This window comes from Zonotrichia albicollis, chromosome Z, assembly GCF_047830755.1.
Source record: "Zonotrichia albicollis isolate bZonAlb1 chromosome Z, bZonAlb1.hap1, whole genome shotgun sequence".
In the NCBI taxonomy this organism is placed as follows: domain Eukaryota; kingdom Metazoa; phylum Chordata; class Aves; order Passeriformes; family Passerellidae; genus Zonotrichia; species Zonotrichia albicollis.
The window spans coordinates 3,146,061-3,169,012 of NC_133860.1; the positions used below are offsets into that span (position 1 = coordinate 3,146,061).

Consider the following 22,952-nt stretch of genomic DNA (forward strand, 5'->3'; position numbering starts at 1 on the left):
AGTGAGTCAACTGAGCATCTGTCCACCCATTAAGAAGGAAAAGCAAATGCAAACAACTTCTTCTATGACTAGTAGCACAAGTCATTGTACTTTCTTGTCATATCACTCTGAAGGTGGAAACATGGGCCTGAAAGACAAAAGAATTAGATTTAGAAAAAAGCCCAAAAAACAAAAGAACTAAATCAGAAAATCGTATTAAAAAGTACTATTATAAAAATAGGGTAGTAATCTGATTATGGGAAAACCATATTAGAAAAAAAGAGTCAACAGCATGGAGGAGTGTCTTACTATGCACTTCTTGCACACTGATTCCTACCCTTAGCTGTGCTCATTAATAGACAGGGGAAACAGTCCCAGAGAAAGTGTAAAAACAGAGATTCTGGCCAATACCTGAGTCAAGTGAAATAAAACTGCCAGTGTCATTCTGATATGGAATTTGGGTGGGCTAGAGTAATCTGTACATCACACATCATAATTAAATAAACAAATCAACATACACCTGACAGCTTGCTCAGTATCATTTTCATCTGGTAGGCCCCTTCAATTATTCAGTTTACTGAAAACATCTAAAATACCTTTGTCAAATGATATATTAAATGCACAGGGGGAAAGGAAATAACAAAGCAAAAGAGAAAATTGCTCTCATAGAATCAGGGAGGCTGGGAACTCCCTGAGGACCAGAAGTGTTCCCATGGGGGTCAGCAGGCAGGGCCTAGCAGCCCCTCCTATCCCATCACCCCAGGAGGAGCAGAAGACCTGGGGTACTCAGGTCCAGGCATCTGGCACCTCTCTGGGGTGGGAAATGTGACAGGCCATCAGTCCATAGGCTGGGGATGCCCCACTTTCACTCCCAGCCTCTGTAAGGCAGCAGGGCAGTGACTCAAGGGGGGAATAAGGACTGAGCCCCCAGCTGAGGGCAGGTCCTGGGGCTGGGCTGGACTGGCTGCTATGTCCTTAGCACTCCTGGAGACTCTCTCCTTAGGCTGCTGGGATGGGGACCTCCTTGAATGTGATGAGCTCAAGATTACTCTGAGCAGCACACATTTTGGTGTATAGAGAAAGATATAAGTTATGCTGGAACATCCATGTGTGTTATTTAACCTTTGAGAAATTTGTGAGAATTTCCTCTAATAATTACCATCAGTCTGTTTCTCTTTCTGCTCATATAATTAATTGTTAGACATGGGTTTCAAGGGCAGACTGCATTTCATGTATGCTCATGTGGGGCAGATCAGCCATACTGGGGGTACTTGTGCATTGCAGCCTGTCAGCAGAAGGAGGATGAAAGTCTGCTGGGAGCCCTATCTGCCCACTGCAAACACTTCTGGCTCAGCAATAGGTATTTCTTCACTGGGCATCATGCTCCAGGCCAATCTGAGATGTTAGTGATGGTGGTGTGCTGTGCTGGCTTGGCAAGGAAGTGCTTGCAGAAAACCACTTCTAGCAAACATACCCTCATCTTGGCAAATCACTTTTACTTTGTACTTCAGAGATTAATCTGATTGTTTCAATCTCTTTCTAATTATGTAGGTACCAATTATTTCCCTTATATTAGATATGCCTTTTTCCATGAGCTTCTTTTCAAGAAAAGAAAAAGTTATTTAATTAAATACTAGACATGGCTTATTCCTGGGTTATTTCTGCATGGACCCACAGGCAAAAGCTGCAGAGCTGATAGCCACTGGATCTCAGTTAAGTGAGGATGCTGCCTTGACTCTTCACTGTTTCTTCTCTCAAAGTTTCACTGAGCAAAGATATATCTTAATATGTTCACTTTTGAAATTATATCAGACATTAAAATGCAAAGAGAATTACTCAAATTTTGTTTTCTTAATATTTAATCGTGTGATTCCAAAACATTTATGGCAATTTATTAAAAGTGGGTATGTGGCAAGGGCAGGAGAGGAGAGCTACCCTGCTCATTTGCTGTCTTTTCCCTTCTGAAATCTGCTCATACTTTTGCCAGCGCATAGTTTCGCAATGACTTTTTTTTTTTCCTAATGTTTCTCGACTTTGGGTGGCACCCAGACCTAGCTGCTGCAGATGATTACTCGGGCTGTGGAAACACTGGTTGCTGGGTGGAGTTTCCTGCACAGGCTACAAAAGCTTTGAGAGCCCTCTGGTCCTTTGCTCCGGACTGTGCAGCCCTGCGAGGCAGTGCTCGTGAGGAGGAAGGTAGGATTTTGTAGTTCATTATTACTCTCTGTAGACCCAGCACTTTAGGAGTTGTATGCTGAATTTGTCAAGTGACCTGGTGCAAACTTTCTGTGGGTTGGACTAGTTGTCAGGGAAAAAGATGGGTGCGGGCAGGAGAAATTCTTTCCATTCTAAAACATTTTACACAAGGGCTTGGGCAATGATTGCTTTTATTTAATGCAATTAAATAAAGGGAATAAAAAATGGGTAAATCTTCAAAAGCAAACTTATTTGGAGTAGACCATTTCGTATGCTTTCTCTTTGCCTTTTTAATAGGCTGCTATGGAAATCTGTGGTAAAACCAGAGTTCCTAGAAAACTACTGTGCTGTGTATGTAAACATGAAAAATAGAAACAGCTGTTGATATTTTACCAAGAGTTTGCTTGTTAAAAGTCTTGTTCTGACTGTAGAGGAGTCATTGTTCATGAAAGTGATGAGAATCAAATCTCTTAGAAATCAAAATAGAAATAAAATTTTAGAAATCAAACCAATGTTTTAGAAACATAAGAGCAAAATCCTACTTTTCTGACTAAGAACTTGGAAAAGCCATGTAAAAGCTGTATCATCTGGAGTTCTTCCTGCTAAATCTTTCCATAGAATTTTACAAGGATGAGGCTGTTTTTCTCTCTGATGTTTCCATATTCAGCAGATTTTCCACTGCAAAGTAAATGACTATATTAGATTTCCTGCCTATTTTTCTTACTGGGTGACATGATTGTAATTTACATCAAGATCTTGTTACTGAGCCTTTGAAAGTAACCAGGCATCTAACATGCTTCATGATATGGTTAAATAAGCATATAAAAATGCTGTCATTTGACACAGACTGTAGTGTAAAAATCTAGTTGTGTAAAAATCTAAATCTAAAATATAAATATGTTTAATAAAGCATTTTCACAAAATGTTAAAAATTTTATTGGTCCTGTATAAGGGTGCATCTTCAGGGGACTAAGAGCCAGGTAGAAAGCAATATTGTGGTGATTTTTGTGAAGCAATAGTTAGGGCTTTAAGTCTGGATGTCTGTCTGCTTTTGCAATCCCATTGTGATGTTGGTCGTTCCAACTGGGAATCAGTAGCTTTAGTCCTTTTAATACCACATTAAAGTGGTATTTGGATTGAATGTATCCCTCCTAAATGTACGTATTGTTGACATGATCTCTTTGCCTTTTAGAGTGGCAGAACAAAGTATTGGGCAAGACCTTGCCTCCATCAGGGGACTGGCAGTCTTCCTAGATTCCAGTCTTCTTTTCTCTTATCGGCTGTAGTTTCTTTCAAAGCAGAAGAAGAATTTTATATTAAGTTGGTTTCTTACCTGGCGAAGCTAATTTAAGCAGACTAAGGTCTTCAGCTTCCCCCAAGGTTGTTGGCTACTTTGACTTATATTAAAATTTCATTATTTCTTTACTAGATGGAAATAGATAGATCTGCATGCCAGTGTCTTTATTTCAAAAGAAAAAAAAATTAAAAGTTTTTAAGGCACAGACTTTTTTTCTCACTGTATCATTTAAGCCAGAAAAGACATGAAGTTTTAGAAGCTTAATAAACCCAATTTAGTGTAGTCTAGTAGCCTTCTGCTTCAGCAAGCCCCAAAGGCATGGAAACCTTTAGAGCTTGATGTCACAGGTGGGTGTGGGAATATGTAGAAGAAAGGGATGTGCTTCCTGAAGCTAGCTCTCTCTGAATAGGGTTACTTTATCAGGAAAAACACACTTCTTCTCAGATCTGGTGCTGGGAGACTGAATCTTGTTGTTTAGTTTGGAGTGGTTCTCTGCTCTGTGGATCAGTTAGTCAGCAGGCATAGCAGGACATGCCAGCCTTGATGACTCAGTGTACCCAGTACGGAGACTTGAAGTGTTCCCATCCCCTGCATGTGGCCTCCATGTGTGCTGCTACAAAATGCAGCAGAATTTTGGGCACCATACTGCTTCCTCTGCCCCTGCTAACTTCAGTCCACAAAAGGGTGCAGGAGTCACTCTGACAGCTTGAGAAAAGTGCAGGTTGCAATTGTGATGTGAGCATCCTTTTCTGGTCCTGAATAAATAGTAGGTCAAAAAAGCTGATCCTTAAATCTGACTGAATATTCTGTCCATTATTTACCCAGTTGAGACCTACTCTAAATAGCATACAAATACAGATTTTAAATCAGTTTCAGCTTTTCTGGCAGCACAGGCAGAGCTAAATTCCTTCCTGAGGGAAGGAAACAAAAGCAAGAGTTTTTTGGGGAAGAGAGAATATGGCTGGCTCTTACCTTGGAGAGAGCTGCAGGCAGACTGTGTGAGGTATTTGTCACTTTTTTGGTAGCTGAGTACAGAAGCAAGCTTTACAGTTTTGCTGTGAAGGAAAGAAAGAGCTGGGCTGCAGCTACACTCCCTGGTCTTCAACTTGTATCAAGTCTGGCTGGTCTCTGTCCTTCCTACAGGACAGACAGGATGTGTTAGCAGCATAACTAACATAATTTTTTATAATTGTGTATATGATCTGTACTCCAAGACTGCAAACAGAACTTTGTTTTTTAACACCGGTTTCAAAGTCAGTCTTGTTTACTCAGCAACACTATCTCTAGTCATTGCTTACATGTATGCTTAAAAACCAAGTCTTCCCTAGAGCTTGCTGAGGAAGAGTTTTTTAAAAAAATCCAGTTTGAATAACTTTATTTGATAAAACATTTCTTTCTTCTTTCTATTTCCTCACTATTTCAGTTAACAAACAGAATATTCCCCACACCAGCAACAGAAGTTGTTATGAAGCAACCTATTCATTATTTTTGAGTAATGTCACATCACCTCTCATTTTTTCCTTTTCTGCATAGTGACTTTTGGGAAAGCTGAGTGGATTTTCTTTCTGAGTGGTAAAAAGCAAAACTTATTTTTATTTCCTCTTCTTAAATTGATAATGATTTATTATTATTATGTAGAAATTGTAGAAAATATGTAAAAAAGAGCAATGTATATTAAACTATCCAGATTTACTCATCTTGCTTAAAAATGTCTAGTCAAGGAAATTACATGAAAGTATATTAACAAGGCATTTCTTTTTCCCTAACATAATACACAAGAACTCTACGTCTGTAAATTATGGGACAAGAACCCTTGCTTACCAGTGATTTTCAAAATGATCAAACTAAATGGGCATAGATGATACATAAACTAATTGGTTTCTGGTAACTTCCCTTTGTAAGTAAGTGCTAATGCTAGTGTATTACCATAAGCACATACATAGTACTAATGCTGTTCTTATCTAAAATTTCTGAAAGTAGCTGGGAATGTAGGGGTGAGCCAGCAGCTGTGGAGCATCACATCACTCATGAAACATCAAAGTTACCTGCCTCCAATAGCACAGGCCAGTTACCATGTGGGACATCAACCACGACAGGTCATTGTGCTAGAGAGGTGGTTTTGAGGGTAGGAAATCTTGAGTTGCACTGATGCTGAAAATGATGATAAATTGTTTGATGCATCTCTTCCCAGAAACTCTGTCAACATGGCTATGGTATCAGAATTTCTGAAGCAGGCATGGTTCATTGACAACCAGGAGCAGGAATGTATTGTAAGTATTATCAGCTTTTGAGACCACCATGTTTATTTGCTTGTAGTCTTACAAGTGGTTTAAAGACAGCCAAACATCATCTTTTGAACATGCAAATGGAGGGAAAACAATGGCAAAACTCTAGCAGATTAGAACCAGAACCTAATTTTATTGCAGTTTATAGCCCAAGGTAACCATATAATATAGGAAGTTTGCTACAGGATGAAAAATTACCCTTATTTGCACCTCTCAGTCCAGTTATCAATTCCTCAGCAGAGCTAGTTAGTGTGATTAAACTGTCTTTCCCAGTCACTGACTGACTCAGATCAGCCTCTTTAATGTACTAATCTGATGCTGAGTTGTGTGAACATGTATGAACGTGTCCAGGTAGTGTATGTGAAAAAACCAGGGACTCTTTGGCTGAGGTCTAGGAAGCCATGAGTTGGAACCCAGGAATGTAAAGGAGGAAGTAAAGTCACTAGTATTTATCCTAGCTTTCATATCATATGTCATGCTCATTGTTGAACAAGCCATAACATGAAATAAAAAACCTCAATGAGTATGGTTATACATTAGAAGGGAGAGATAGGTTGTGAGGAGTCAAGAGTTACTGTGCTAGGATGATATGGAGAATCTTTGTAATAATGAGGTGGAGATATGAAATGAAAGCAAAGGTAAAGCAGTACGTTGTGAAATCACACAAGTTCCCAAAAAAACTTACAATTTGAAAACAAAATTTTCTAGGGCAAATTTCTGTAAACAAAAGTTTTCTGCTCTAGGCCCTTGCAGATTTTGTAATTTCACTCCATAACATTTTGTGCACAAACCTTTGGCTCCACCGTCCTATTCCAATTCCATTCCCAGGGTCCTGAGTCATTCTTGGCTACAGTGGTTACAGAGACTTCTGTATTGCTGGTAGATAAGTTTGGCATGGAAACCAGCATACAAATCTAGCCTGCAAGATTGAGAAACAGGCAGTGAGACACTCCCACTCCTTTGTTGACTTAGCAGACAAGACACTGTGATCTCTTGAAAAGTATGCTGGAGACTAAAGATGCCCAGATTTAAATAAGATATTTAAATATGACGTTTAAGTATCTCAATGCTAGAGATTTAAGTAAGCAGTCTGTCTGCTCTCTTACAACTCCTAGTGAGACAATTGTGTAGGGAGACGAGCATTTAGTTATCAGATGCTAGAAGTGTACAAAATTCAATGCAAACTGTTGTATGTAAAATATGTACTCATAAAACCTTGCCCTTTCTTTTGGGGTATTTTATTTTGATTGCAAAGGATTAAAAAAACTTGAAATACTAGTTTTTGAAACAAGAGTAAGACTATAGGAGATTCTGAATCATCCAGCTAAACTAGTGGTGTCTTCTAATAAGACACCTCATTGCATATCACAACAATGGGAATTTTCTATAAATCTTTCTTCCAAGAATCTTTGAGCATTTTATAATTCTGTAATAGTAGTTAATCAGTTAATAGTATTTAAATCAGTTATTTGGTGCTGTTGAGGTGAGTGCTGTATGAGTTATTTAGTGCTGTTAGTCCTACCTGTAACTTGATGTGTCACGTTGCTGACATAGGACAAGCCAAATGATCTGATGTACAGTTCCCAGAGATCTTCAGACATTGACTAGGGAGTGCCCATGTAGGAGCAGATTCACCAAAATCAGCTAGTGGACAATGTTTTGCAAAGGCTGTGGCTTGTGTCCAAAGTTTCAAAGAGGCTGGGCAAGAGGTCTCCACTTCCTTGCATGGTTAGGCTTGGACACGCACCCGAGATCCTGAATGCAAGAAATGTTTGAAAGCTTAGATATGAATCAGCTGAGGACACCTGCAATGTGATAACACAGTCAGTTTGCATAAGATAAGCAAAGAAAATAACACTTTACTGGAAGTGCCTGTAGAATTTAATTTTGTGTTTAGAGTCTTTAAAATTTGAGCATAATTTCCTAATTATGATAGTTAATTATTTTCCTATGCAATCCAACTTACACTAAGATATAGATGTTCAGGTACCTAAACCAATTTATGAAATACTTTTTTGTTTAATATGAGAGCTGTGAAAGGAATAGATCCAATGCATGTCCATTATTGAACCTGTTCAATTACCTTAGCTACAAAGCTGTATGTTCCCTGATGATAAAGGGCAATCCCAAATGCGTAGTTTATTTGGGCATTCAAAACTGCTTCTAGACTAAAAATATTCTTTGATAAGAGCAATATTTTTCTTGTTTCTGTTTTAAATTTTACTTTTTATTTTCTGTCTGCAGAAGAGCTCAAAAGGTATCCGTGGAGTACAGACATACCCAAATTTTGATCCATCAGCTGATGTTGTTGCTTTGGACAGAGCTATTACTGTAAAAGGTAAGAGGAGTAAATATTTAACTTACTACATTAGGACTCTTCCTTAGAAAATTTTGAGAATAGCACTGAATAAAATATGGGAGCAAGAGGCAGTGACAAGTGGGAGAGGATGATTTTAAAAGCTTAGCAATACATTAAATTATGTCACTTGGTGAAGAATCTCAACTCTTTGATAGCCTGACTTTGTATTATGCTTTCAGATCTTAATGCTATATTAAAGTTCTTGAATATGTTGAAGGAAGGATTGAAAAAATGTAAATTCTAGGGAAGGAAATAATATTGCAACATACCATACTAATACTTTTTGGCTTGATTTCCATAGAATTCCTGCAAGAGACAATGATTATGCTGATAATATATTGTATACTTCCGTTACATATCTCACTTTTAATGAAAATCACATTTGGTACTTTGTGCTTCCAAAGATTTTTCAGCTTGACTTACTGAGATTAAAGGAGAATGTCATCTAATTTACTTTTCAATGTGGGTTCTGTTTGTTTGGGGTTTTTTAGGGTTTTTTCAGTTTAGTTGAAGATCTACACTCAGAACAGTCTAAGACTTCTTGTATGAAATTTCTGTGCCCTACATGGATCTATTTATTTGGTTTCTTAGCTACATAACTAATCTTGTTAGTTTGTAGACAATAACAACTTTTCCTTTGGTTGAATTTTGAGTTTGTCAAGAAATCATAATATGAAATAAAGCAGATAAAATAATTTAACTGGCTTAATGATGTATATATTTTCAATATATTGGAATTTTTTTTGTTTATTTAAAGGTGTGGATGAAGGCACCATCATTGACATCTTGACCAAGAGAACAAATGCTCAGCGTCAGCAGATCAAAGCTGCCTATCAGCAGGCTAAAGGAAAGGTAAAGTATATCAAACCAAGCTTAATTTTCACTCAGATTATCAAAGTTTCTCCTGGCTCAAATGGTATAGATGAGCAAAGATAGAATACTGAGTAGGATAGGAGAATTGTAGGACCGTAACACTCTTCCACAAACCTACCAGTGCTGTTACAGGGAAGGGCTTCTAGTGATTTTAGAACAGTTTTGGATAGACAGTAGAATAAACCAGATTTTAATTTTTTTTCACCCCACTTAAATTTAGGTCAAATTAGCATATAGCCTTTACCTTCAGAACTTGTGGTTTTGTTTAGGGTGATATTACATATGTTCACTTCAAACTTTATGCAATAAACAATGAGTTCAAATGTTACACAAACAAACAACTCAGCCATAATTGTAAGAGTAATATGACATTATCTTCTCTGAAGAACGAGCAGCCTGTTTTGAGAGTCTTCTTCTGATGCTGTAAATATTTCAATGCAGTTGAACTGCAGTGTGTGAAAGCACTCCAGAATACTTACTGAAAAACCCTGCCTGACACTTAAATTAATGTAAAGTGTCAAATGTGACAAATTTGAAACTTGAAGTAGGGCTTCATAATTCTTTCTGTTATATATAGGAATGATGTAGACTTAGATTGATCAGAGGCCAGACTAATGTTTGGACTGCGACTGAACACCAGCTACACTTCCACCATTCATTAACTTGGTGTCTTTCTTATTCTTCCTGAAACAGAGTCTAGAGGAGGCTTTGAAAAAAGCTCTGAAAGGCCATCTAGAAGATGTTGCTGTGGCTTTGCTGAAAACTCCAGCTCAATTTGATGCTGAAGAATTAAGAGCCTCTATGAAGGTAAGGCAAAATCTTCAAAGAACTTTCCTAGCTAGAGAACATTTGTACTGATCAAGGCCTGTAAATAACACTGGACATAGATTTCAAGGTTTGTGTATTATCTTTATTTTAACTTCATTTTGTTAAATAAAATTTTTGTATTGGCAACTCAGTTTATGAGAACAGGACCCAGTAATCCCTGCTGAATGTCAGAGTTAGAGGAGATTCATTTGAGAGAATGAACTCCTTCTTGCCTTCTGAAAACTGATTGTTAATGGGAGCCATAGCACGCACATTAGTGTTTACATAGGAGAAAGAAAAAAGGGAAGATAGATTTTTCTTCATAGATTTTACATTCTTATATTTCATGTGCACTGTTTGATCCTTTTAGCACTTCCTTTTGACACCAGTGTATTGAATGTGATAAAAATTTAATTCTAAAAGAGCTGAAATTACATAATATAGAAGCAAAACATGTTTAATTTTTATTTCTCATTCCATGTGGTGTCTTCAAAGCCAAGCCAATGATTTTCATCTTATTTCTGTTACAAATTTTAAGTTTGTTCTATGGAATAACATCTCTAAAACTTCAATCACTTTTATCAGGGGCTTGGAACTGATGAAGATACCTTAATTGAGATTCTGGCCTCAAGAAACAACCAAGAGATCAGAGAAGCCAGCAGATACTACAAAGAAGGTAATTCAGAGCAAGAAAGAAGTATTAAGAAGCAAGAAAGAAGTTATACCATTGTATAATCCTATAGAAGACACATTGGGTTCACAACCTCTCTTAGTATGAGGAGCTGAGAACAAAATGGGAGGCAAATGAAGCTTCACAAAAATTTGACGGGGCTGCTATGAGGGAGATCAGGGTGACTTTTGCTGAACTATGTCAATCCCAATAGTGAAGGAAAGGATACATCACCACTGCTGGGATTGTGGTGGTCTCATGGATTGTGGAGTCATACATTCAGATGTTTTCTTGGATGCATGCGAAGACAAGCTGCTTTTCTTCACCCGTAACTAAACCTTGGCTGATATTTTAAGATAAAAGCATAGGCTTGAAAAAAAAAATCTTACTGAGTCAGCAACACAGACATGTTAGCAGTAGGAGCAGCCAGTGAACTGCAGGGGGAAGTCACTTGAAGAAATTACTACAATGTAATGTGGTGTCTCTATGTATTGTCTAATTGAATCCTGTTTTCTGAGATTATGAGGTAACTTTTACCAAGACATTTCTTCTTAGATGCCTATATTAAAAGCTTGATTTTTTGGGTGAATTTTGTGTTTGAGTTCAATACTGATAAGAGCAGCCAGAAGTAAGGATGTAAAAGAAAAAGGCTCAAAACAAGGTTTGTGTATTTTACAAGCAGAAACCCAAGACAGTGCTACCCACAAGACCTTAGAGAAGGACACTTGTCAGCACGTTTTAGGTTTAACCTCCAGTTTCAAGCACATCTCAGGATTTAAAGGACATCTTATAAATAAATTCCTTTACTTGAAACCAAATTAAAAGAAAACCATATTTCTAGTGGGCATTTTAAAGTGGGAAAATTAAGAAAGTACTGAAGAAGATCACAGAGTGGTTTGATGGGACCTTTAAGGATTATGTAGACAACTTAGTTGATAACTTCAAAATAAACTATTTGATTGCAGTGCTGAAGAGAGATCTGACACAAGACATCATCTCTGACACATCTGGAGACTTTCAAAAGGCTTTGGTTGCTCTAGCCAAGGTATGCTATGCTTAAGCATTTTGAGTGACAATATCTATAATCAAAAATCAATGTTCTCAAGACTACTTAGAGAGATGTGTAATGAATAATGATTTAGGCAAAATTTATTTATTTATGTTGCTTTTTTTAAACTCTCAAATCCTAGACCATTAGAAACTGTCCTTAAACAAAATATAATGAGATTTTATCTCAAATGCCTTTTAAAAACTTTATTGTAAAACAATATTTCTTTTTAATCAGTTATGCTTTTAAGACTTTTTTGTGTTATATTTAAGCACTAGAAAAAATAACAGGCATACTGTCAGGTCAATTGACTAGAAAAAGAATATATTTTTAAAATTAGAGAAATAAAGTTCTTTTCTTTCTTGTTAATGAATGTTCTGGTAGTTAGATAATGGGACAAGGGCAGGGAGTTAACAAGTAGATGAAGTATTTCGTATATTTGCATTCAAAAGTAGATGAGTTCCAACACTGGATCTTCACAATTAAAATACCCTTTTAAAATGAATAAATATTTGATTTTTGAGCGTATGTATATGAATCTTGTACTTGCATACAGGATGATTTTTTGATACATCCATGTGCATGGTTTGTACTTCCCATTTTAAATTTCAAATCAACTTGAAAGGAGTCTATTGAATGATCATCAGGGACCAGGTCACAGGTTTGAAGCCTGTAGTTTTATGTCAAGAAACAAATACTTCCTGTGGATTTTTAGGCAGGAATTAAGGAATAAGTCACTGATGTCTGTAGAAGTATGTTCTCTAATTACAAATAAAACAGTTTTATTCACAGGATGATTCATGTAACAGCACCTATTTCCAGTTATGTATTGGATTATGTATGAGAGTGGTGCTGCAGAAGTCTCAAATGTTGAGCTTTAGTGAACTGAATGATTGTGAATACCAGTGAAATTTTATTTATTTCTTTATGTAGGGTGACCGATGTGAAAACCCTCACGTGAATGATGAGCTTGCTGACAATGATGCCAGGGTAAGGTCATTGGCACTTTGCAGAATTTCTTCTGACTTCTTGAGATTCCTCTGGCTGTCTGAACCCTCTGCATTGCAGTCCTGACAGACTTCAATGTCATATAGCAATCATTTCTGAGGAGATAGTATTTTACAAAATTCATGAAAATTAATTATATGACGGAAATTAGATCTTCACCCTTATATCTAGCTTCAGAAACATTTCTGCAGGACCTCGTCTAGTTAATGAAAAGCATGAAGACCATTTGAAGTTCAAGTCAACAGGTGGAGGAATCAGACCCAGTCTTGCTTCTGTATAAAAGAGTTCTTGAATCAAGGAACAAGGGTGTGCTCATCTATATTCAGATCAGCTACCATACACTGGCCATTGTGAACTCCACAGTATGTTAGATAATGGTATTGCTTTTTAGTGATGGATGTTTCAAGATTATTGGTAAACCTCACAGTCATTTTCTCAATAATTCTAAAATAAGCATCTGATCTTCTTCTTCTTCCAAATTAGCGGGACTATCTTCGCTAAAATCTTGATAAAACTCAGCATTCCTTGCTGAGTTTTCACCAGCAAAATGTTACATCACAGTTACAATTTAAGTTTAGATGACTTCAAATTGATTTTTAAAAAAAACACAGCCAAGAAAAGGCCATTGAGAAATACTGCTTTAATTCCTGTTACATAAGGAGTTTAGTTCTGTCATAAGCCCTGGTTATGAAGGTAAATTAATACTTTTCCTAAGTTCAGAAGTTCATCACTGTTTCTTTTGATGCAGAGTGTTAAATCTTCATGCTTTGTGGAGGTCTTTTATTTTTACCCTTAGAGAGGTTTGAGGAGGTGAGGAAAATTGAGGATACTGATTATTTTTTTACTTCCCTGGAAGTAAAAGTGGGTCCTGGAAAGATGAGGAAGTACTTAATAGATATGTTTCTCCTACATATTGCACCAGATAGTTGCAGAGATAATTTAGTCAGTGTTATGAAATCCTACCAGTCCTGAGGCTTTCGTGCAGACTGCTGTCATGACAAGTGAAAAATAACTTTGTTCAAGAATGTAGTACACCCAGGAAAGCTAGATGATGGTTGTGAAATGTCTGAAAACATGTTTTCTGTCTGCATAGTGTTCTCTAGGTACTACTAAGATATAAGTGAAGTATGAAGTGTTATTTGACAGAGCTGGAGTTAGTCTGATGTAGAGTTTTGATCTGGATGGGATCAAGGGCCAGTGTTCATTACTAACAAGCAATGGCCCCCAAAATACAGTATTCCTGTTTGAATTTTACTATTCTGATATTGACCTTGTGACCTTCTTTTCTTTATGAAAGGCCTTGTATGAAGCAGGAGAGAAAAGGAAAGGAACAGATATTGGTGTGTTTGTGACTGTTCTTACTACGAGAAGCTACCCGCATCTTCGAAGGGGTAAGTTGAACAAAGCTTCGTGCTTCTCTGGGTTGATTTTTGAACATTGTCTCCTCATGAATTCAGAGAAGATGCAGATTATCCAGACACTGAAGTATGCCTGCAGACTAAGGGTGTGGTTGGCAGCCTAGCTGTTTGTTCAGTAGCAGAGATGAGCAATATCATTTAGGCTATTAAAAAATCTGAAGTCTCAGCTGGGTTGTGATTACAGTGCCAAGCAATGGCAGCTCCCCAAAGCAGTCTTGCTTCTTAGCCAGTTTCCCCTAGACAGGGGGCTATCACACAGTGTCACAGGCTCTGGGCCAGTCAGTTGGCCACCCCTACTCCAGCTAATAGGAAGTGAACCCTTCCATCCTACCAAAGTCCCATTCCGTATGCCGACTCTATCAGCAGTGCCTGGCATGCAGTTACACTGCTCTTTACACTGTGCTGTCTAAAGAATGTGAGAAGGATGACCCACAAACAGTCCTCTGCTGCAGCAGTGAGGACAGAATAGGGCAGAGACAGAGCAGGGAGAACACTGTTCTTTTCATTATTTAGTCTTTCAGAAGTACTCCAAATACAGCAAGCATGACATGAACAAGGTACTGGATTTGGAGCTGAAAGGTGATATTGAGAATTGCCTCACTGCCCTTGGTAAGTGGTTCTGCACATTGAAACCTACTGTATGTTCTGACTAAACCTTTTATTTTTGCCATAATTGCTCTGATCAGAAACTGTTCTGTACTTACCCTGCTTCACTGAGCTGGCTAAATAATACCTTGTAAAGTCTAATCTAGTCTTTGTGATTTAATTGACACACCTAAAATAAGTTGAAGTTGATGAATGAGTAGAAATACCTCTCCCAATATTTGGAAGGGTCTTTTAATGGGAAGAGATGAGCTATTCAACACAGCAATAGCTTTAAAAGAAACCCGTATGCCAAAAATGCTGTCAAAACAGTTACAGTTTGTATCAAAAATGCAATAGTTTTAAACCCGTCTTCAACCAAAGCCACTCTTCTCTAAGTTTCATGTTGCAAGAATACTTATAATACTGGTTATTAAAAACATTAAAAAACATTCCTTCAGTGGTTTTGTTCAAGCAAATGTTCATACAAAATTAGTGACTGTTGTTCATGAACAGTAAGGTAAGGAAGGGACTCCCTCTTACCAGTGGATCAGGGATGTGATTGGGAACCGGGCCCTCATCTTGTTCTTAGCTTTTGTATCACAGTCAAATATACTTTGGATAAAACAATAATTTTCATCAGATTGCTCTTAACATCAAAATTGAACGACAACTGGGTTTACAGAATATCAGATTTCAACTTCCAGCTCTGCTATAGGAGGCATAAATATTTTCACATTTTTCTTCTTGGGAATTGCAACACCTTTATTAATTTTAGGGCAGTAAACTAGGGAAAAATGTGTTGTTTTTATGGTAATTATTCTCCCCTGACTGAATTGCTTTCTGAGTAAACAGTGGAAAGGATCTTACTGTCCTCATACATTATGAAGAAAAGTAATAAAGAAGTACATAAATAGAGTATGTGGGTAGGAAAAATGAGAGGGTTTTGAAAGTGTTTTATTATACTTTTATTACATGTATAGCGGAAGTGACTTTGTCTCATTGCTTCATTACAGTAAAGTGTGCCACAAGCAAGCCAGCTTTCTTTGCAGAAAAACTCCATTTGGCAATGAAGGTAATCTAAAAAAAGATGATCTCTTTGTAAACATGAGGTGCTTTATAAGCTGAAAAATAAAAAGTTAGCTAGAGGTCTCTAGGCCCTTTGTTGTAGAAAAAGCCTGCAGAGGGAAATTCAGAGTATTTCTCTCTCTCCTTTTATTCCTTCCTTTGAAACTGGAGCCTTTCTGTTGAAGGAGTTGTCTGTTTGCTGTAATATGCTCAGGAGGGCATCTGTCCATCCACACATATCTTTTACTGTTACAGGGACAGGAAGCAGACTGGAACCCGTCTTACGAAACAACAATTATAGTAAGAAGGGAAAAGGAGAGCAGTTATAGATCTTAGCAGGAAACTTGTGATTGGGAAGGATAATCTATAAAGAGAAATTCATGATCCTTCTGGCAAGTTTGGAGCCCATGTTAGTGAGACAGCTGATGATCATGAAACAGTCCAGTATATAGGTATTGTCATAACTCCTGTGACTTGGTTAGGAGCCATATGGGAAAAATTAATTGAAACATTATGAAAATGCAGATCACTGCGCTATTAAAAGAGTAATTTAAAAAGGCAGTAAAGTCTAGGCTGTCCCTAATGTCGAGCAAGCACAGTGAAGGACATGTCTGTTTTTAGGAAACAGCTAAAGAAATGTCTAAAAATACTAAAAACTGTAAAACAACAGGGTGGAGGTAGCCGATCAGGTGTGTTTTGTGCTCATAGGGCAGATATGATACCTCCCTGTTACAAGAGATACTAAAGGAAAAGGAAAGGGATATGTTCATCTATGAAGAAGTCTGATGGATTAACCTAAGGAACTTGATCAAAAAGTATTTCAGTGATAAAAGTAGCATAATTCTTTTCCCTCCTTTTTCTCCCCTGTTCTTTGTTTGTTTTAACAGGGTTCTGGGACCCGGCACAAAGACCTCATCAGAATCATGGTTTCGCGCCATGAGGTGGATATGCATGAGATCAAAGGCTATTACAAGAGTCTGTATGGCATCTCCCTCCGCCAAGCCATCATGGTAGGTGTTCTCCCACGTGACACGTGAAACACAAAGCAGACAGATGATTTTTGAAGTCCAGGAAAGATCTGTTAACTTTTCTGCTCCTCAGTCACCAGTTTGTCCTGCACAGCTCATTGTAGACAAATACCTTATGCTTCCAATGGCCCACAGGCTGGGAGACTAATTGCTTTTCCAGGTCAAAGTCGTTGTTGAAAGAGCTGTGGAATTAGTAGTGATGAATGTCTCTGTAAGGATATCACCTTACACTAGAATCCAAGTCTCAGGATATCACCGTACAGTAGCATCCAAGAGCTGAAAGGAGAGTACAATATCCCCAAATTCTTGCCCTTGGTAGGAGAGTGGAGATGATTGCCATGACAGCTCTAAGAGAGGTGTTTGGCTCAACTGGATATTGGCTTTTAACATTTAGGGTACTCCAGCAAATGAATTTTTAATTTTATTAACATGTATTTGGCCTGTTTCCCCTATGACCTAAGTAAATGAGTTAAACTAACAGAAATATTTTGTTAAAAGGGACTGACCACCCAATGTATTTTCCAGACAATTCAAGTGGCGAGGGACTCGAAGAAAGCTAAACTGGCAAAGCATCTTTGTGGAGAGTAATAGACATTACTGAAAAAAAAAAAAAAGATGTCTTGATTGGAGTAGAATCATACTCCCTATATGTATGAAAATGCCTTTTGGATTTTTATTGATGTCAGCTACTTTTTCAGTTTGGTGCCATAGGTCACTTCAAATCTTCCTTAAGCATGTGTATTACCTGTAATTTGGTATGTAATTACACCACCTCATCATGTTCCAAAGTGGTGATTGCATCCAAATGTCTTGAGGCATAGCTTGGCTACACTTTTCATATACATCTGAAAACTACATTAAAATTAGAGAAAACAAGAAGTGCATGTAATAATTACACTGCATACTTAATGCATATTATCCATTTTTACCAAGTTGAACAAGCAATCCCATGATGAGCAGAGTATCACTGCACTCTTGGCCTTTGTTTGAGATGCTCCTAGACACAATGTGTATAAACAGTGTTTTAATATTAGTGAGCATTAGACACCGCTGATTAAGAAAGAAAGTTTCCCTTTAGTTAGAGTAAATCTTAGATAAAACTCTTCTATGCATCTCTTCCTCACTTATGCCACTAAACCTCTCAACATTTTTACCGGCCTCGTCTATCTGTGCTCCACTCTGGAAATGCATATATTTATTTCTAGATCATACAAATAACTTCAGTGATGGTGCTTGGTTCCAGCTCAGTCTGTGGCTAACTTGAGTTTTATCAAGGGATTAATTTATATAGGTGGAGCACTGATATTTGATCAATGTATATTGAATGTTAATTGAAATTTATTTTACTTGAGACCATTATTCTAACAACTGTCGGGTTTTCATGCTTAAATTTACAGGATGAACTCAAAGGGGATTATGAAACCATCCTGGTGGCTTTATGTGGAAGTGATAACTAAGTTTCATGTTCCTGAAAAGCACTCAAGCCCAGTTGCTGAAAATCTTTATATTTGCATGTCTATGTAAAATACAGGCTTTACACACAGAGGTTTCTGTGGAATGCACTTAGTACATACATATTATGTTGAAAACCTGTAATCCAGAATGATTTATTTCAATATCCTTGCTCTGAACAGCATCATTATTTCCGGTTGCCGTTATTTATCCTAAGTGAAAGAATGTCCCTAAGTTTCTATTCACATGATTACTTATGAGAATGGTAAAGTTTTCATCTATGCTAAGCAAATAAACTTTTAAAAATAAATTTCATCCATGTGTAACTTTGTATATCCTTTGCTGCTATTCTGCATTTAATCTCAAGTTATGTGAGTGCAGTGTGTGTAAGGGGGAAAATCACTAAACAGCTTAAAAAATAATGTAGTAATATCAAGTACAGCTCTGATCTGCACAAGATTTCTTTTTGGCAGAGTGCAACAGGGTTTCAGCCGAAATGTGTCTTTTGTGAGAGCCCAGCCTAACTATTCAACTTCAAAATGGGAATGAGGGAGCATGTAGAATTTTAATTTAGAGTAAAGGAGAAGTTAAACATGTTAGTAGTATGAAGACAGTTGTTACCTGATTACAGGGGCATTGCCAGACAACAGAGGAAATGTTTGTGCATTGCTGCATTTGAAGCACTTCTCCTACTTTTAAGGCATTTCACTATTTTTTAAAGTATGTATGCATCTTAGTCAGGGGTAATTGCATTTTGTTTGTAGTCTATTTTTGTCTACTTCTAAAATGCAAATGCTGATTGTTTTGGAAAGGACAGATTGGTTTGTGTAGTGGTGTATCAAGGAGATATCACAGTTTTACTGCATGTGAGCTCAGTCCCCCTAGATGTTCACTCTTGTCTGAGAGGCGAAAGTTTCTGTACAGTTAGGAAACTACTTCCTTAAACAATTAAAAAACAGAAGTTACTTAGAAAATTCCATTCATATGGTTCTTTCATATGGTTGTTTCACAACTGTTTTAAATGTTGTGATCTATTTATTGCCATGGAAAATTGCAGCCCTTTATTATAGTCTGGAAAGTTTCATACTGCAAAAAATAGGACTGAGGTTAAAGCTTGTGAAACAGAGCACCATCTATTTCACTGCCAGAAGTAGAAATGTATTTCACTGCTCTGAGTAGAAATGAGAGGTGCTTCTAAATGAAAAACAAAACAAAAAAAACCCCAAAGAATTTTAGATATGCTGACATAAATGGAAGGATAATTTCCTGGCAACAAGAAGGACAGTCCTTGTCTTAAAGAGCTATACTGCAAAGTAAAGGGGAGAGATAGAATTAAATGGATCAACACAAAAAATCTTAATTTTCAATGAAAATTAATAACAGCATCAGTGATGAAATATAAGTAAAAGTCTACAAATGTGTCACGGTTTGGCGCTGGTGCAATGCCAGTGCCCCCATGAGAATACCCTCTCCCTGGTGTCTGCTGTGAGATGTGATCAGGAATAAGCAAAGCAGGCCCCCACTTAGAAATAAAGAAGAGAAAACTTTATTAACTAACCTACAACTATATGTAAAAAGAAACACACAGAAAGAATGAAAACTTTCCAAAAACATTTCCTCCTCCCCCCACCAAATTTCAAGTACTTACATCCCTCAGATCACCAACCCAGGGTCCATCACCGCCCTTTAGATAATCAATTCTCAGTTCATCAAGAGGAGAGGAGTCCTTGTACTGTAGGCTTCCCCAGGAAACACAGTTGAAACCTCATGTGTTTCCATGTCACTCATTGCACTGCCTGGAGAATATCTGCCATCGTGACCTCTTCCTTCCACGCCCAGTGCTCTCACCACTGCACATGGACCAGAGCTGCTTCTAGGGTTCTCTTTTTAAGGGTGCTTTGCCCAGTTCCAAAAACAAGCACAGTCTCTCACCTTTGGGACACCTGTGCCCCCCAGATTTCACCCCCTGGGGTCGAGGGGCCTCGAGAGCAGAGATCTTCTTCTTCCACTGAAGATCGAGGGCACCACCACCCTCCTCCCCCGTTGTCTCTGTTCATGCACTCTTTCACATAACATCACTGCACTCCTTTGGCTCCAAGCCATTGCCTTCCCCTAAATGCAGTCTCTGTCACACGAAAAAATGGTTCCATCCATGGCTGTACAAGAAAAGTCCAGCCAAAGGCCACTCCATCACCTCCTCCCACCCAAGATGCTTCTCCACTTCTCTCGTGGCCCATTTCCTCTTACCTCATCTCATCTCTATCTCTCTCCTCATTCAACTCCAGGAGGATCAGCATTTGTAAGGTTTCCATCATCCAAGAAAAGGGTTAAAAATCTCAGGCTCTGCCTGTCCAGAGCTCCCACGCTGCTCTGCCGGGCACCCTCTCACCGCACCTCCCACCGCCCCTTCTCCTTTTCGGCCGGCCATGCTATCAAATTTCAAGGTGGCACTGGCACAGACACCATCGCGCTCCCTCTCTCTCTCTCTCGCTCTCTCTCCCTCTCTCTCTCCTTGGGGTAGATGGCTGCACAGCCGCTGGGCTGGGGTGAGCTCTTCCCCGCTGGAACCCAAGAGAAACTTTTCCTGAGAGTTCTCTGCTTTTAACCCCTGTGTTCTCAGAGGCCACACCAGGTGCCTCTGAGAACACACCATATCCTCAATGGCCACACCTGGTGCCAATATTCAAATCTGAGCACCTATTGGTGGCCACAGCATCCCAGAAAACTCACTTCCTCTCAAACCATGACAATATGCTAGCTTTTGTCAGATGGTCATTAAGATGGATTACCACAGAAGACTAGTAATCAAAGGTTGTTTTGATTTTTTTTTGTCCCTATCTTTTTGCATCAAAGGAGAAAATGCCACATAAAATCACTGCAAGTGAATTTTAATAAGTCCCTAAGGACTCATTCAGAAGCATGCTTCTCTCTGTGCTGAAGTTCAAGCATGGGAAAAGTCCACAGATTTGTACCAAGGAAGTATATTTACAAATTTTCTCACTGCAGTTTTCCCAAACAATATTAGATATTAAGCACTAGCGTAAGGAAAAATAAAAACGGCAAAATAAAAAAGACATTTTTCTAAAGTTATCTCAAAATCAAAAATTCAACTGTGACAGTATTGTAAAGAACTTCTTAGTGTTTATTCAGGCTTTCCAGAGGAAGGTTTGCTGGGGCACAGTGCTGGATTTTTTGTCTCTATTTTAGGGAAACACGATTTATGAATAGTCCTTCTGAGAGGGGGCAGATATTTCATAACAAGCTGCAAAAATAAAGAACCCTTTGATCAGGTGTGAACATGGAATAGAAGGAATGTAGCCTATTATGTTTCAAAGACAGTAAGATATGATTTTATTGGAAAGTCGTGCATTAGAATTTGAATTGCATTCAAATGTGTGAGGAATGGTGATCCACTCGATGGGAATGGCCATCCAGCCATTTAAAGGCGATGGAGGGGAGGTCAGTGGTGAAATCAAGAGGAAGTGTCAGGGGGATGTCAGTAAATACCTTACAGTAAAGGCCATAGTGGAATTCATGAGGAGAGTTTCCTTGCAAATTGGTGGGAGTTGGGGAGACAAAAGGGTCACAAGAAAGGCAACAAGAACATTGAAATACGATTTTTTAAATCATTGTGCACGTGTAGTCTACCAACAGAAAGCTAATGAGAGGCCACAGCTTTGACACAAACATGTAAATTAAAGTCACCCTGCATATTCACCAGGAAAAGAAATATATTGGAAAACCATTCCTTCAAATAGTACTAATTCTTTCACAACTGTTAAATAAAATATTCTGGAAATGCTACATTTGTCACATTTCATTTATTATTACTTTATGATTAGCCATCTGCTGTATGCATTGGACAGATTCTACAGGTTCTCTTTCACTGTGAATGCTTATCTGACCCTTTGGGCTTTGCCCTCAAAAACCAAATAATAGATTTACAGGAGGCTAGAAAAAGCATGAGTTTCCAATGGCGTTTCCAAAAAAATTTGACCTCTGGTGCCACCTTGTGACTCTCGAGAACAAGGACAAGGGACAGAATTTCAACAGAAATTCAGCCACAAACAGCGGAAGCTCATATACTGACGTTGTTTCTGAACTGCCATAATAAAGAGAGATAAAGTAGTCCAGCATAACATGAAAACCGGGTGTTTTCTATTTCCCCCCTGCTCCAGTGTCCATTTTTTCCCACTGGTTTCAGAAAGAACAAGTAGAAAAAAAGGACTATCTGATGTATTCTCAATGGGAGAGGCAGAGAGAAGTTTCTCAAATCGCTGACACAGTTGTAAAATATGAAAATAAACTCCAAACCCAACACATCACCAGGCCTCTTAAAAACGGTAGCAAATGTGCATGGGTGTTTACAACAAACTGTGCTTGAAAGACTCATCCATCATGTGGTATGTCTCTCTTATTCAGCAGACTTGGGCAAAGAAAGGGGAACTTCTAATCTTCTAATAGGCACCACTACAGAAGGTGCTATGGCAAGGTTATACAGCTAAGCAATCCTGTGTGTTTATCTAGTATAAAGATAAAATGACATAAATTTGTTTTGGGAAATTAGGCTGGTTTTCCATCTCCATTCCGAGGCGGCTTGTGCCCAGTTCTATCAATTGCTCTGTGCTTTTATTGTATGCCCATTTTGCTTCAGATTATTGGAAAAATGTAGACAAAAGGTTATTTTAAAATCTGGGCTTTAGTTTTAATGTCTTGTTTTCTATACTTATCAAGTGCCTCCTTCATTCAGTGGGGCCAAATATAGAAAAGCTAAGTGCACTGCTTCTAAGGAGTTGAGATTTACAAAAGCGGTGGCAAGGTGCCCATTACTATATTTATTATTGTTTCCTATGCTATTCTTCACAAACCAATGAATCATAAT

General features: G+C 38.1%; 1 protein-coding gene across 1 annotated transcript; it reads left to right on the plus strand.

Moving 5' to 3' along the window:
- Positions 1 to 2,034: 2,034 nt before the first annotated feature.
- Positions 2,035 to 18,393, plus strand: ANXA1 (annexin A1). Its single transcript, XM_005489628.4, has 13 exons — positions 2,035 to 2,175; positions 5,664 to 5,742; positions 8,002 to 8,095; positions 8,874 to 8,968; positions 9,683 to 9,796; positions 10,382 to 10,472; positions 11,432 to 11,511; positions 12,448 to 12,504; positions 13,820 to 13,913; positions 14,454 to 14,549; positions 15,539 to 15,597; positions 16,478 to 16,600; positions 18,016 to 18,393. The coding sequence occupies exons 2-13, from the start codon at positions 5,677 to 5,679 to the stop codon at positions 18,073 to 18,075; spliced, it is 1,029 nt and encodes a 342-aa protein (XP_005489685.1). The 5' UTR covers positions 2,035 to 2,175; positions 5,664 to 5,676; the 3' UTR covers positions 18,076 to 18,393.
- The last annotated feature ends 4,559 nt before the right edge of the window (positions 18,394 to 22,952 follow it).

What these genes read in the sequence shown, in the direction of transcription:
- ANXA1 (XM_005489628.4), top strand. Translation starts at nt 5,677, where the DNA reads ATGGCTATGGTATCAGAATTTCTGAAGCAGGCATGGTTCATTGACAAC. An exon ending in TTGCTGACAATGATGCCAGG is followed by an intron (nt 12,505 to 13,819) that starts GTAAGGTCATTG and finishes TCTTTATGAAAG; the next exon opens with GCCTTGTATGAAGCAGGAGA. An exon ending in AACTCCATTTGGCAATGAAG is followed by an intron (nt 15,598 to 16,477) that starts GTAATCTAAAAA and finishes TTGTTTTAACAG; the next exon opens with GGTTCTGGGACCCGGCACAA.